Below are 14,502 nucleotides of genomic sequence, written 5' to 3'. Positions count from 1 at the left end.
ATATCAATTAACACTAGCACCATGACTATTTTTAAAATACGCATTTGTCTTGTAGATCTCTAGTTCTGTTATGGATCTTTGTAACTCCATGTTTAATAACCTGCAGATAGATGAGGTAAGCACTGATTATTGTATTTCCCTGCAAGCATTGCCACAGTATGTATCTAGTGAAGTAATAATCTATTCTTGTGTAATCTAATATGATCATTATCCTCATTAGGAAAATAATCAGGAAATATATAAAAGAGTAAGTATTTACTTTCCTTAGACTTTATGTGCATAATGCTTTTTGTTTAAACAATGTAACATACTAAAATAGTTCTTTCTATGCAGTTTTTATTTCACTACTCCAGAGCTCGAGAGCCCACATATCCACTTAAAACCGGGGTTAGTATTTAACATAATCACATATTATACATTATCACATACAAAGTAGTATGGAGCAGTATAAAATAGTATTTGATATGTCTTCCATACATTTATTAAGTCCACAAAGGGCATACCTAACCTTAAACCCTGTAATTAAAGTCAAACAGCAAGTATCCCCTGTAGGGCATATTTTATATTAATTGATTGGGATCTAAAGAACCATAAAACTAGTTTCATCAAACCTATGGACTTTTAGATAATATGCAATGGCATCAACTCCTCTTAGTATCAAAAGCATTTTTTGATCTGACTTGGAGCTCAGTTTACAAAGAAGCAAAGTTTAAATTCCATTAGCTGAATGCAAGTCCCTTATGAAGCTCTAGAACTTCTTTAGATCCCAGCCTCTGTTAGCTAATAACTTTTCCCACAAAAAAACCCTTAGAATTACTCAAATGCTGTTTATATATTTCTGGTATTTGTTGAGAATGAATAAGTTCATTATTATGGAGAGAGATATTCTATGAAGTGTCCTTAAATACACTTCAACTGCAATCCTATACACGCTTACTTCAGAATAAGACCCATTGAGCTCCATGGGATAGGATTGCAATGTTATAGTATAATCCTATTCATTTTACTTAAATATGTCCCAGTTAGTTCAATGGGCCTTACTCCCTAGTAAGTGTATTAGGATTACTGTGTCAGTGGTCTCCTCTAAATGATCCAACACTTTTTAGGTGCATCCAAACTTTTGACTTTTAGACATTTCCTTAAGGCTTACCTCTTTACACTGGCTTTTCCTGAGGGGTGACCCAGTCAGTGAGAGTTATAGTCTTAGTGTTGATCAATAGAATGATTGTTTTATTGTTTCATTTTATTATTATATTTTAGTGTTGAAGCTGTTATTGTGTTCACTGCTTTGATAATTTTGTTGCAAAAAGGTAGAGGCATAATCCTATGCATGTTTAGACAGAAAAAAAGTCCTACGATTCCCAGCATCCCTCCAGCCATGGTGGGAATTATAGGCATTTTTTTCCTGTCTAAACATCATAGGATTGTACCCTAAATGCATGAAATAAATAAAATTACCAGCTTAGTTCAGAATTTCTTCTTTTGAATGACCCAACCCTAATGAATTCATTTATGTTGAAGTAAGTTGGCTTGATATATTAGGAACATCAGGCTGTTAAAACCAGCTAATTGGTGTCTAGGGTTTAGAAATGTCCTTTTTCTAATGTTAATGTTTAGTATAAAACTGATATTCCTGATATCTCTTTGTTACAGTCATTCCCTGTGCATGCTTTGATGAATCTTGCTCCAAAGCTCTCAGAGAAAAGAATGGAAAGATTCCTTGATCCAGTATGCATTTTGTTTCTTCCATAACATTTGGTGCCACTAACATTACATTTCAACTCATTTTTTTTTAAAAAAAAAAACCCATTGTGCCAGCGATCAAATTGTGAGCATACACAAACACACACAACCCCCTCATTGTTCACTCTCGTCCTCCTCCTCTCTCTCTCTCCCCTTTAATTCTACCATTTCCATTCCTCTATGGTTGCTTTTGTCATACCCAATTTATACAGTTTAAACTCGGTCACAAAAATAAATGCTGATGTGACTACTCTTATAAGCTAAAACCAGTGCTAGGCACTTCATAGAACATGGGTAGGCAGCTTATAGCCCTCCAGATGTTTTGGCCTACTAATTCCATCAACAGTGATGATGGTAGGCTAAAATATTTGGAGGCCACAACTTGGCCATCCGGGTATAGAACATAGTAGTGACATTTTTACTATCCATAGGTCTTCAAATCCACAATATCATTCCTGTTCTAGTCATGAATGCTGAACCCTGAAACAAATTTGCAAAGTGGTTGCAAACACAGAAGCATATCACACTGTGATATCCTTAGCTTCGTCTATTGGGCGGTATAAAAATGTAATAAATACATAAATAAACAAACAATTAACTGAAATCAATTGGAATTGGAATCATTGACTAACATCCACAGAAGTCTGGTGTAGCAGAGACACTCTCCTAAAACAAAATCTGTGCAATTATGTAAATTACCAGCTCTTGCTTGTGACTGAGTTAAATTCAGTGAGAAATCTATAGAACCCTTTCCCAACCTGGTGCCCTCCAGATATTTTGGACTGCAACTTCCAACATTCCTGACCAATGGCCATGCTAACTCGAACCGATGGCAGTTGGACTCCAAAATAGCTGAAGGGCACCTGGTTGCGGAAGGCTGTTGTAGGGTGCGGTGGGAACAAAATTCCAGCAGAAAGAAAATGGTACTCTCAAAAACCAATACTAGGACATAGGTTTCCATTTGGACTTTTGTGTTGTGTTTAAGAGCATGATTGTGTCATTTCAGTCTGAAGCATGCACTCTATATGTAAAGTGGTCAAATAAATGCCTCAAATTCAAAATATCCGTTATTTTCTTTCTGTTTCTAACATGGATTGTTGTTGTTTTTTGAAGTGCTCTAGTCTAACACAGTGGATGGGTTCACACATAATGCCAACCCAGAGACTGGGTTCACACACAACATAACCCACACTCAAGGATTGAGTATGGGTTGAGTGTGGATTGTCATTGAACTGTGGGTTGTTGAACTGTGGGTTATTGTGTTGTCTGAACCCAGCTACACTAATAAAATATGTTTTGAGCAACCCATGAAGATAATCCATGGTTTGTTGTTGGGTTGTGAACTGTGGGTGTTAATTTGCACATAATGTCAACCTACAAGTCAACAACAACCCATGATTCAATGACAATTCATACTCAATCCATACTTTGGGTTGTCATTACGTGTGAACCAGGTCAAAGTATTGAAGCGATCTACTATTGAAAGGTTGCAAATCAACAGGCATTTTTATATAATGAAATTAACATGTGCTATCACCTTGCAGGAATCACAGATTGCTGCTGAAGAATTCACAAAGAAGGTAGGCTAAAAAGCCTGACATTGTTATGTCTATGTATTGACTTGGTTCACAATTAATGATAATCCAAAGTACAGGTTAAATTCTGGGTTGTTGTTGAATTCTGGGTTGTTGTTACTTGTGAACCTTGCACTGTGGTTTAACTGTTAGACATAATTAACCAAGAATTCACAACCCAACAACAAACCATGGGTTCTCTTCCTGGATTGTTCATGGTTAACAACCCATAGTTAAAACTTTTTGCAGGGTTTGCACGTAACAACAACTACAATTCAACAACAACCCATGATTCAATGACAACCCATACTTAAACCATACTCTTGATTACAAACCACGTCTCTGTGTTGTTATTCTGTCACACTGTGACCTGTCTCAGTCAGCATATCAAAAAATCCAAAGGCAGGGAACAAGTGGGTGGGTAGGTGAGTAGGTGTGCATGTGCATTCTCCAGAAGTTTTGAATTACAGTTCTGATTATTTCTGACTATTCACCATATTAGCTGGGGCTGATGAAAACTGGAGTCCAAAACATCTAGAGAGCACTAGTTTGGAGAGGGCTCTGTCCTATACTCACAAGGATGGAGCAGTAGAGGTGGTGATAGGTTGAGTAAGTAGTGATAAGTAGTGGCTGGAGAGAACATGATTAAATTGGGCTAAAGCTTGGGGCATGAGAGTGCTGGGAGAGGTTGAAGCAAAAGAATTTAGAGGCCAGGGAAGAGATACAGTAGGGAGAGAGGCTGCCTCCACACACCCCATAAAAAACCCCACACCTAATCAACTCAAGAAACTTCCCAGGCCTTTATATAGCATATTCACAACATTCCAACTGCACTTCTTGGAAAATGTAACACTTCTGAAACTTTCTATTACATATTTGATGTCATTCAATGACACAGTTTGTATCTTTAAAAACATTTTCAGCGCTTCTTACAATGTGTGGGTACCAACATAAACATGATCCAGACATCTGCTGGGGGAAATGCCTTTGCAGAACACTTCCTTCCCACCAAAACAGGCACCCAATGGGAGAGGGAGGGAGGTGCCTGCAGGCATGTATCTCTGATCTGGAGATTTCCCCCTTTCTCCTAGAAGTTTCTTGCACATGCAAGGGGGAGAGCTGCATTCTGGGTTTGGGACACTGGGCATGTCTACACCAGAGGGAGGGAGGGGGGACGATCCCGGACTTACCTGCTTCTGGGATCATCCCTGGCTGTCTAAATGGAAGCGCAACATTCCAGAAGAGGAAAGGCACGTTGCGCCATCTTGGCCGCCTATTTTCCCTTTTTTTAAAAAAAGGCAGGAGCGGGAGTACACTTGTGCTCCAGAGAAAAGTTTAAAAAAGCCCCGACCCCACTACCCCCATGTCCCTGGACTCCCCCCAGCCTGGCTCCTTTCCTCTGCTGACCCCCGCTACTTGCAGGGAGGAGGGAAGAAGCTGGGACGGGCTCCCACAGTCCTTGGGATCGTCCCAGGATTGCGGGAAAAACCAGGGAAAAAGTGGTCCCAGAAATCCTGGGGAAATGGAGGCATTGTCCCTCCCTGCTCCTGGGATCCCCTGTGCATCATGTGGACACACAGAGATGATCCCAGGGAAAAGGCATGGTGTAGACATGCCCATTGACTTCTTGTTCACTGTTTTATGTAGAATTCAGCAATACCTGGGAGCAAGCCTAATTTAACTCAGTGGGACTTATTTCTGAGTAAACATTGCAGTAAACTTCTTTTGATGGGAGGAAAGTTCTTCTGGTTCTGCCTGCTGCAGGATCTTCTTCCTTCCCAGAGCTCTGCAACCTGTTACAGGTGTCTTGCTGTCTCTACGGGTGGCCCACTATACAATTTGAGAACTGCTGGCCTATATCAAGTTTAGAAACGTTTTGTAAAGTCTGCTTTATTTCTTTTATTTTACAGGATGGTTTGGATGCCTTGGGACGACCCTTTTTTCTTTTCAGGGTATCTATTTTTTTCTGTTCACTTTACAGAAGATGCCCAGCTTGAATCACAGACAGTTTCCTCTGTTGATAGAAATGTTGGGCAGTATCCAAAGGGGCTGCTGCTGCTCTCCCTCTCATTCCCTTGGACCAGCGGGATCCACTGCTAGCGCAATGGGGAACTTAGCCATTTGAAAAGTAATCCTGGAAATGCTTGGTGACCAAGTGCTCTTTTGAAAACCCATTCCTTTCAAACTACAGGAGTACCTGAAATCTGCATGCGTTCTTTTCTTTTCTAAATGCTCGCTTTTGTACTAAAGCTGGCACAAACATCTTTTTTATTTCATAACGAATACTACAGTGTATATATGTACTTATGCATTTTCTTTTTTTATTTGCATATTACATTTTCAGCCAAGGAATGGAAGGACCGTGGATAACAGAGAATAGGTGAATAGGCCATTCAAAAGGTGACTTTTATACTGATAACATTTGGTTATACATATAGCAGTAATGCTCTCTCAGTTGGAAGTATGAATGGAAATTCTGCCAATATTTTTACAAGCCTGTTGTCACTACTATAGCAACTCATGTGTAATGCTGCTCCTTTGTACATATATAATACACCACTATTCTCCAATCAGTGGTCTTCATTGTGAAGGAAAGAAACCCCCAGAGAGAGGGGGAGTAAGAGAGTTAAGAGGGGTTACCCCAAAACAGCCAGTTCCCCACTGCTCTGTGGACAGTGGGCAAACAAATTAACCAGTAGGCTGCCACCGTCCCTTAATGTCCAACCCAGCCTGATCCTTTCAGGACATCCTTGGGACACAGAAATAAGGGCTCAAGTCAATACCCTCTATTTCACCCCAAGCCTAGAACCCCAAACAGTAGCCAGACCAAAACAGAAGGCTCTGGATTTAGTACTAAGGCTTCTGTTAGGGAAATTTCTCCTAACCCGATAGGGAAGGAACGACTCCAACAACCGGTCCAGATACAGAGGCTCTTTATTTTACTACGCACGTAGGAGACAGCCCACCCTCAGCAAACTGAAGGTGGAACTCTACTCATGATCCGGATCAGCATACTTTTATACTCATCAAAGTTGCTCTGATGAAGTCATACTTTTCCCTCCTCCCTACCGTGATGGATCACAAGTCTCATACATGTTCCATAAACAGAAACCCATTCTTACATAAACAATGTCATATTTTGGCAGCCTATGACTGGTACAAAATGTTGCATTTTGTTCTTTGATAAGCACCTGAAGGAGCAATAGGAAGTTCAGAGTATGCTCTGACCTTTCAGAAATGCCTAATCAGAGGGCTTTAGATGATTAATAAATGACACAATGTGCCTCTAAGTTTGTGTTACTCAGCCTGGTTCCTAAACACAAGCAGACATGTTTAAGGAAAAAGCAACACGTGATCATGACAGATAAGGAGGCGAGAGATCAGGACATCCTTGAGCCTTTCTGTGTCTCTTTGTTTTTAGAGGCATGAAGGTAGGGGCGAGAGGGAAAGCATCAGGAGTGTGTTTGAAACATGCTTGAGCAATTTATCCACATCAAATTGAAGGGTTTCAAAGGGGTGCTTTCTGATTTCCTTGTCACTTCAATGGATTAAAGCACACACAAGCCTTAAAATAGATATGAAGCTTATTAACAATAAGGAACAGGTAAAGAGGTAGAAGATGTACAATTTTCACAGGCAATTGAGAACCCCAAACCAACAGAGAAACACTTTGACACAATGCTGCAGGCAAACACAATAAAATACTACCTGGCTTATCCTATACTTTACCAAAGTAAAGGGTCTTCCTATAGGACAGGATCAAAGATTCTCAGGCGCAAAAGCCAGGTGAGAGATGAAAACTGGAGATCAAAACAAGGACTGGATCCACAGATGAAGACCTGGGTGCAGACCAAATGGCAGCAGTACCCCTAGCTTTATAACCCCCTTCCCCCAGGCCCTTGCTATGTGTGAGGTGAGCGTCAACAGGCAATCACTATCAGGTGAGATGACTACCTCGGCTTCCAGGAGGGGAGTGGGGAGTGAAAGGCTCTCACTCTAACCCAGCTGGAATCAGTTTGCCTAATTTTGGCAGGACTTCAGCTCTGACCTTGAAGGCCTGGACACTAGAAAGCTTACGATAATGCACACAGGTGGTTCTAATGAATGTGTGCCAGCCCCTCCTAACAAAATGGAGCCTGCTACTAGCAGCTAAATTTCTTAGAAAAGAACTGGATTCCTCACGAACATCATCATATTTAACAGCACCAAGCACTTGCCTAGGGCAGGAGAAGCTCTGTTTAGCCCCCTGCTTTTCAATCATATGATCAGCATGGGTTTCATGTGCTAGATATGAGACCTTTTGCACATCTTCAGCAACACCATCTGTATGCATGTTTCACACGCCAACATCATTTGAACTGGAGCAAAGCATATATTTTTTTATAAATAGAGAGAACTTTAATATTAAAAGAAGTTAATTTTTTTTGCCAAAATGCTATTTGAACAAAAGGTTTTATAAGAATAAAATTGTTCCAAAAACTGAAATTATTGATATGCCCCTGCTGTGTTCTAAACATACTCTGGGGCTGTGACCTACAATCAATTTCATGTGGATACAAGGGTCTTTATAGAGCAGGTATTAGAATCAGAGACCTCATTATATAAACCATATGTGAATTATGATCCAAACTTCAACCCATTATTCATATTGCTATTATCTTCTGTATTCATCATCAGGAGTGGAGGTTGAAAACCCACACTTGCATTCATTTATGCTCTCCATAGCAATGCAACATGCCTGCTGACTCTTGTACCTCTTGGTCTTTTAAAATCTTCTCTTTTCTCTCACTTTAGGGTGTCCTTTGTACTTTATATTATACACTCACCCACTTAGATGATCGCAGAAACTTATGCTTAACTATATTTAGAATTTAAGGCAGGAATAGGGAACCTTTTTATGTTGAAGGCTGCATACGGGGGTGACCAAGGCTGAAGCCAAGAACTAGGCAGAGCCTGATCTGGCAATAGGCAGAGCCACCCATTTTTCACCCTTTGTCTCTCCCTCCCTAACAATAAAGTCACCCTGCACAGTATGGCAATGAGACTTAGGGAAAAAAGCTATTGGTGCCAATGGGAGCTTTTTTCTAACCCTACATGCTACATGCATGGGCATGGAGAGGAGGTTGCAGGCCAGATTCAAATTTATTTATTTATTGCATTTATATACTGCCCCATAGCCGAAGCTCTCTGGGCAGTTTACAAAAGTTAAAAACAGTGAACTTAAAAAAGTATACAAAATTTAAAAACATCAAAAATATAAAAACAACAGTATAAAACAGTATCCATTTAAACAACAAAAGTTCTGGGGTCCATTAAAAACAAATTTAGCATATGTTGTTAAACGCTGTTAAATGCCTGGGAGAAGAGAAAAGTCTTGACTTGGTGCTGAAAAGATAACAATGTGGGCGCCAGGCGAGCCTCATTGGGGAGATCATTCCATAATTGGGGGAACACCACCGAAAAGGCCCTCTCCCTTGTTGCCATCCTCCGAGCTTCCCTTGGAGTAGGCACTCGGAGGAGGACCTTAGATGTTGAGCGTAGTGTACGGGTAGGTTCATGTCGGGAGAGGCGTTCCGTCAGGTATTGTGGTCCCAAGCCATGCAAGGCTTTATAGGTTAAAACCAGCCCCTTGAATTGGGCTTGGAAGCGTATAGGTAGCCAATGCAAGCGGGCCAGAATCGGTGTTATATGTTCGAACCTTCTGGTTCCAGTTATCAATCTGGCCACTGCATTTCGCACAAGCTGCAGCTTCTGAACCGTCTTCAGCAGGTGACTGAACAATACTGTACATGTTTATATTCCTTCAAAGACAAAACACCTTTTAGAATGTTGTAATTTCTTTCAGATTCCAATGGAAGATGAAATTCATGGGTTGGCCACTGTCCTTACTCCATCAATTTATCCTATGAAAGGAAACGTTGGGCTATGATTAGTCCTTTCTTTAAAGAGATACATGTCTCTATTGTATAAGTTTACATATAATAAACATGCAGCCATAAATGATGCTTGTTTCTGCATTTGATCATATCTTCTTCTTCTTTTTTTGCACCCCCACAATGCCAAATAACCCCTAGTTGAAAATTCATTGAGGTTTGTTATGTTCATCATCAGACATACCAGCCCTTGAACCAAGTATTGAGCAAGTGAAGCTCAGGTCCCTGATTAAAGCAGAGCAGAATGGATGACATTTTTTTTAAAGCAGCTATTAACAAAAGGAGGATTATCTAACAGATGCTTATTTTTTCCCCTGGCAGATGTATACATGAGAATATAGGAAACTGCCTTATACTGAGTCAGGCCATTGGTCCATATAGCCCTGTGTTGTCGACACTGACTAGCAATGGCTTTCCAGGGATTCAGGTGGGATTCCTTTCCTTGCCCTACCTGGAGAAGCTGGGGACCTTCCATATGCTTGTGCTCTAACACACAGAGCTATGGCAATGAGCCAGCCATGGTTTGTAATTGTCAAGATAGAAGATCCTGCTGTTCTTTCAGTGGGCTAGCAAAATGCAATTTCAGCCTCATCAAGAAGCCACATCAAGTTAAAAACAGTCGAGTAAAAGTATTAAAACCTAGCATGAGTTTCAAAACACTTTATCTTGGGGTGGGGGGAAGCTCCCAGTTCTGCGAGATAAAGCTGATAAAATGTGAAATTTTATGTGCAAGGAACATCTTTGTAGTTCCAGTTCTAGTATAAATTCACCTCCTCATACGTAAACACTGCTTCAGCACATACCTTTAATCTTCTCATTAAAGGTATTTTACATTAACTGCTTTAATAAAAGGGGGGATTGAAGTAACAGGTGATGAAACTGCAAGCTGAAACATATCATCTCCAATGTCAGCCATCACTTTACTAACTGTGCATGTTTAGTTGTGATCCTTAAAAAATTTGCTTCTTTGGAAGCAGATTCAATTGAAATCAGTGGAACTGACTCACAAGGAAGAGCGGTTCAGTTTGGATTGTCTAGAAATGGATTCACATAGTCACTCCTTTCAAAGCCATGAGGGCTGCTCCACCATTATCAAGCCACATTTGGAGCCAATACCTGCTGGTTATGTTTACAAGGCAATCAGTCTCACCCTAAGACAATGATCAGAATGGTGGTGTGGAGAAAGCAGTCATGAGAAATTGCCATTTCTTTGGGAAACTGAGTACCACAAATGCATGTGTGAGCATGAGGCAGGTTGCAACAGTATCCAATCCCAGCTCAATGGTGCATGTATCTGTAAAATGTACCCATCTGCACACATGCATGATGTATTTATATATGCGGGTAAGCAGATATGCAAGAGTGTAGTGCCTGAACCAACTTTTGTGTCAGGAATAAGGATTGTAGCTCTATGCATTCCCCGAGCGAACAACACCCACTTACTAAATGAAGAGATGAGCTAAAATTTATAGCTACTTTACATAAACAAAAACAAGAATAGAAGAAAAACAGTTTCCCACCTCCCAGGCCAGCATAGTAGCTCTAAGACCATCCACCCAGTAGCAGAAGGTTATCAAAGCAAGGAAGTCTACAGTTTGTTAATCATACCCCATCTATAAAGCTAACTGGGAAGAGATAAAAATCAGGTTGCAAAAGCTCCAATTCAGGATTACTCATAGGCCACCATAGTGGTTATGCTCTTCATGTCAGAATAGCTTACTCCACATTTCAAATTGATGGAACACTGTTTTTTCAAGGCTAAAGAAGAAAAGAACAAAGGAATACTTTTGCATTTTTCCAGTTACAAACTCGCCACCTACATTATCCATATTGACCTACAGTTTAGAAGTTCATTAACTGTGCCCTTAAGTGATTTCCCCCCAGACCAAATATTTTATCCAGATCTTATTCACAACTTAATTCATAAAGGAAGTCCGCCTTAAAGTTGTATAATACTAGTTGCATTTTGATGCTGTGTCTCTTGCTCTTTGGGTGAACATAATAATATGGCAGCTATGACCAAATGCATCATGCCTTCTGTATTTGGTAAGTTCTTACTGCTAGATGGCAGAAAAAATCATAAAGCATAATCCCTGGTGGGGAGTCAACATGTATGGCAATACATACTTCTAGCACCTAGGCCAGTGTATTTATTTATTTTATTTATTTATTTATTACATTTTTATACCGCCCAATAGCCGAAGCTCTCTGGGCGGTTCACAAAAATTAAGTGTATGGAGAAGAGAAAGTCTTCCTATCCCTCAACAGAGAAGTTGACCATTTTCAGCCTGAGGGGCCGAATTCCACTCCAGAGAAGATCTTGGGAGATCCATTAAGTGGTGGGTGAGCTGAGGACAAAGTGTGTGTGGGGTGGGGGAGGCCAAAAATACAACAACAGCTGCAGAATATTCAAGCTTAAAGCCCTTTCCAGCAGTTACTAAGCTTTAGGAAAAGACACATCAATCTTTTGAACAAGGGGAAAAAACTCCACAAAAGCTAGTAGAAAAAGGAATGGGACCAGGGGAAAGGGTTGTGGCCATCTAGGGAAGACCAGAGGGCTGGATTGGGATCCAGGAGGATCAGATAAGATCCTTGGGCGCAGCTGCTTTAGGTTAAGACATGCGGAATTGCTACACCTCCTAACCAATCCATAAAATGAAATTTCTCAATGCTTTATAGAATTCACCTTTATTTTAACATTTTTTTATTTTAGAAAAGTCATATTTGAAAACATTTAAAGCTATTTTACATCAGACAATACACACATTATTGGGCTATCCATTACCAAAAGCAAAGGTCCTTATATTACTAGCATTAGCAGAGTCCAGTCTTGTATGAAAGAGCAACATGTAGCAGGCTTAGAATTCTTGTGATGTAACATCTTCTACAGCTTCTTTAGGTGATGCTGTCTTCTTGGGAAGGAGCCGAGCTTGGATTTTGGGCAAAACCCCTCCCTCAGCAATCGTCACATCCGCAAACAACTTGTTCAGTTCTTCATCATTCCTCACTGCCAGCTGGATGTGCCGTGGTCCAATTCGCTGCCTCCTGTTTTCATGAGCAGCATTTCCTGCCATTTCCAGGATCTCTGCAGTCAGGTATTCCAACACAGCTGCCAGGTACACCGCGGCTCCAGGATTTACTCTGTTAGCATAGTGACCCTTCCTGAGGTACCGCCTGATACGGGCCACTGGGAATTGCAAGCCAGCTTTTGTGGACATGCTCTTCTTAAACGCTGCAGGTTTCTTGCCATGTCCAGACATTTCAGTTCCTGGAGAAGGAAAAAGGGGCCTGTTCAGACAACGCACTAAGCCCTTTTGCAGCAAATGGTTAGTGAAAACGTTTAAACCATGGTTATGTAGCCACCATAGTTAGGATTGGCTCACATGACGCACTAAGTTATAAGCCCCATTCAGAAGACACCTTAAACCAGATTTAACCATGGTGGTTAAGCCGGAAAGCCAGGCCATAGTCAGAAGACACCTTAAACAATGGCTTTACCCATGGTGAAAAAGGCAAAACCCCTTATTCACCATGGTTAAAGCCATGGTTTAAGGTGTCTTCTGAACAGGGCCATATTGTTTTGCTCAAAATGCTTTACCATCATGGCTTAGTGTGTCATCTGAACAGGGTCAAAAGGAAATTGTTACAGAGCAACTCAGCAACAGGTTCTAAAGTCGCATGTAGTCTTAATTTCTTTAATTTATGCACCTGCTGCTCTCTCCATCCACTCAGAATAACAGTTCATTTAATACAAATATAAACATGTCAGAATTATTACCTTTTTAATCTATCTTAAAACTTCCAATTAGTTTAATTCTGGCCCCCAAAGGTTAACTGAAGAATACAGGAATTATCCCCTACAATACTTCCAACAGATGCACAAGCTTGGTTAGCAACTAAAGTGAGTTCCGCAACTATAGGCCAGAGTCCCAGGACATCCTATATATATATATATATATATATATATATATATATATATACACTCAGAACTAAGTCCCACTGAGTTCAGTAAGGTTTTTCCCAGGTAAGTGGGTATAGGACAGCAGCTTTAGGGCACAATCCTATACATGTTTAGGCAGAAAAAAGTCCTACAAGTCTTAGCTTTCCTTGGCCAAGATCAGAGACCAAGAAAGATACTGCATTCTCTCAGGGCCTCTAAGTATTCAAGAGACATAGACACCAAAGCTCAGCAAAGTCTCCCTGGAGAGCCTAATTATGAGTATAGTTTCAAGTTCCCTTGCTATAGTGGAAGAGTAAATAATTCTATGTTATGTTAGAATAAGCCAGTTAGAAATAGACCAATAATAGCATCAGTCATCATGAACTCCTTATAAGATAGTAATAGGTAGACATGTATTTACAGGAATTGACAAAACACATTGCATTCAGAAATAGTTCTATCCTTAACTACACTCAAACATATTACAGAAACCCTATTTGTCAAAACAAGACAATCACCCATTTATAGCAGTTATGTTGAACAGAAACTTACTCTTTGATTAGGTATCAAAGATTAGGAAAATCTTCTGTACTTCTTACCCAGATCTTTCTTTGTCCCAGTTTGCCTTGTCCCAATCTGTGTTTTATAGTCCCAAACACAGGGGAGGAAAACTTTTTACAAAACAAACAAATGATCCAACTGAATGTTACAATAACATTATCATACTGAAATGAGACATCAACTAAAGACTTGCTTATAGAAACCATCAAAGAACACCATAGACACTTCCTTTCACAAGTGTCATCAGCCTGCTTTTCTTCTTTTAAACCCTCAACCTTTGCAAAATAATTAGTTTTCTTTCAGCTGAACTCACTTCAGTAACTTGTGTGAATCACCCTCTTGGTTACAGCAATTAGGGAGATGACAAGCACAGGCTAGAGAGACCTCAGGAGTCTCTAATAAATTATTTTATCTTGGAACTGGCCAGTTACCTGCTGCCATTCCCCAAATATTCCAACCTGTTTATTTAATCTGATTCACTGTAGTTTTGCAGAGGGTGCTACATTAAAGTCAAATATACAAGGCTGGAAGTACAACTAGGTAACTTGATGCTTGCAAACTCTGTGGGAAGGAAGAATCTTTTACACCCTAATCCAGAGCACACTTACATCCCATCCTAAGTATGTTCTTAAGGCCATACAAAGAGAGACAACCTTTTCTTTAGGTAGAATTTTTTAAATTTATTATAGAATTTATAAACCATATCAGCACATAATGGAGCTGTATGCAATATATTAAAACACACAACACA

General features: G+C 40.2%; 1 protein-coding gene and 1 long non-coding RNA gene across 2 annotated transcripts; one reads left to right on the top strand and one right to left on the bottom strand.

Annotated features, from left to right (window-relative positions):
- The first annotated feature begins 363 nt into the window (after positions 1 to 363).
- On the top strand, positions 364 to 5,717 carry LOC134399448 (uncharacterized). Its single transcript, XR_010025500.1, has 5 exons — positions 364 to 387; positions 1,654 to 1,728; positions 3,288 to 3,323; positions 5,228 to 5,269; positions 5,662 to 5,717. It is a non-coding gene; the product is annotated as an uncharacterized LOC134399448 (long non-coding RNA).
- Positions 5,718 to 12,108: 6,391 nt separating this feature from the next.
- On the bottom strand, positions 12,109 to 12,510 carry LOC134398768 (histone H2A, sperm-like). The gene has a single exon (XM_063126264.1). The coding sequence runs from the start codon at positions 12,508 to 12,510 to the stop codon at positions 12,109 to 12,111; it is 402 nt and encodes a 133-aa protein (XP_062982334.1).
- Positions 12,511 to 14,502: the final 1,992 nt, after the last annotated feature.

The sequence above is a fragment of the Elgaria multicarinata genome, chromosome 5, assembly GCF_023053635.1.
Source record: "Elgaria multicarinata webbii isolate HBS135686 ecotype San Diego chromosome 5, rElgMul1.1.pri, whole genome shotgun sequence".
Lineage (NCBI taxonomy): Eukaryota > Metazoa > Chordata > Lepidosauria > Squamata > Anguidae > Elgaria > Elgaria multicarinata.
Note: the sequence above shows the minus strand (reverse complement) of the source record. Positions and strands in the feature narration are given on the sequence as shown.

What these genes read in the sequence shown, in the direction of transcription:
- LOC134398768 (XM_063126264.1), bottom strand. Translation starts at nt 12,510, where the DNA reads ATGTCTGGACATGGCAAGAAACCTGCAGCGTTTAAGAAGAGCATGTCC.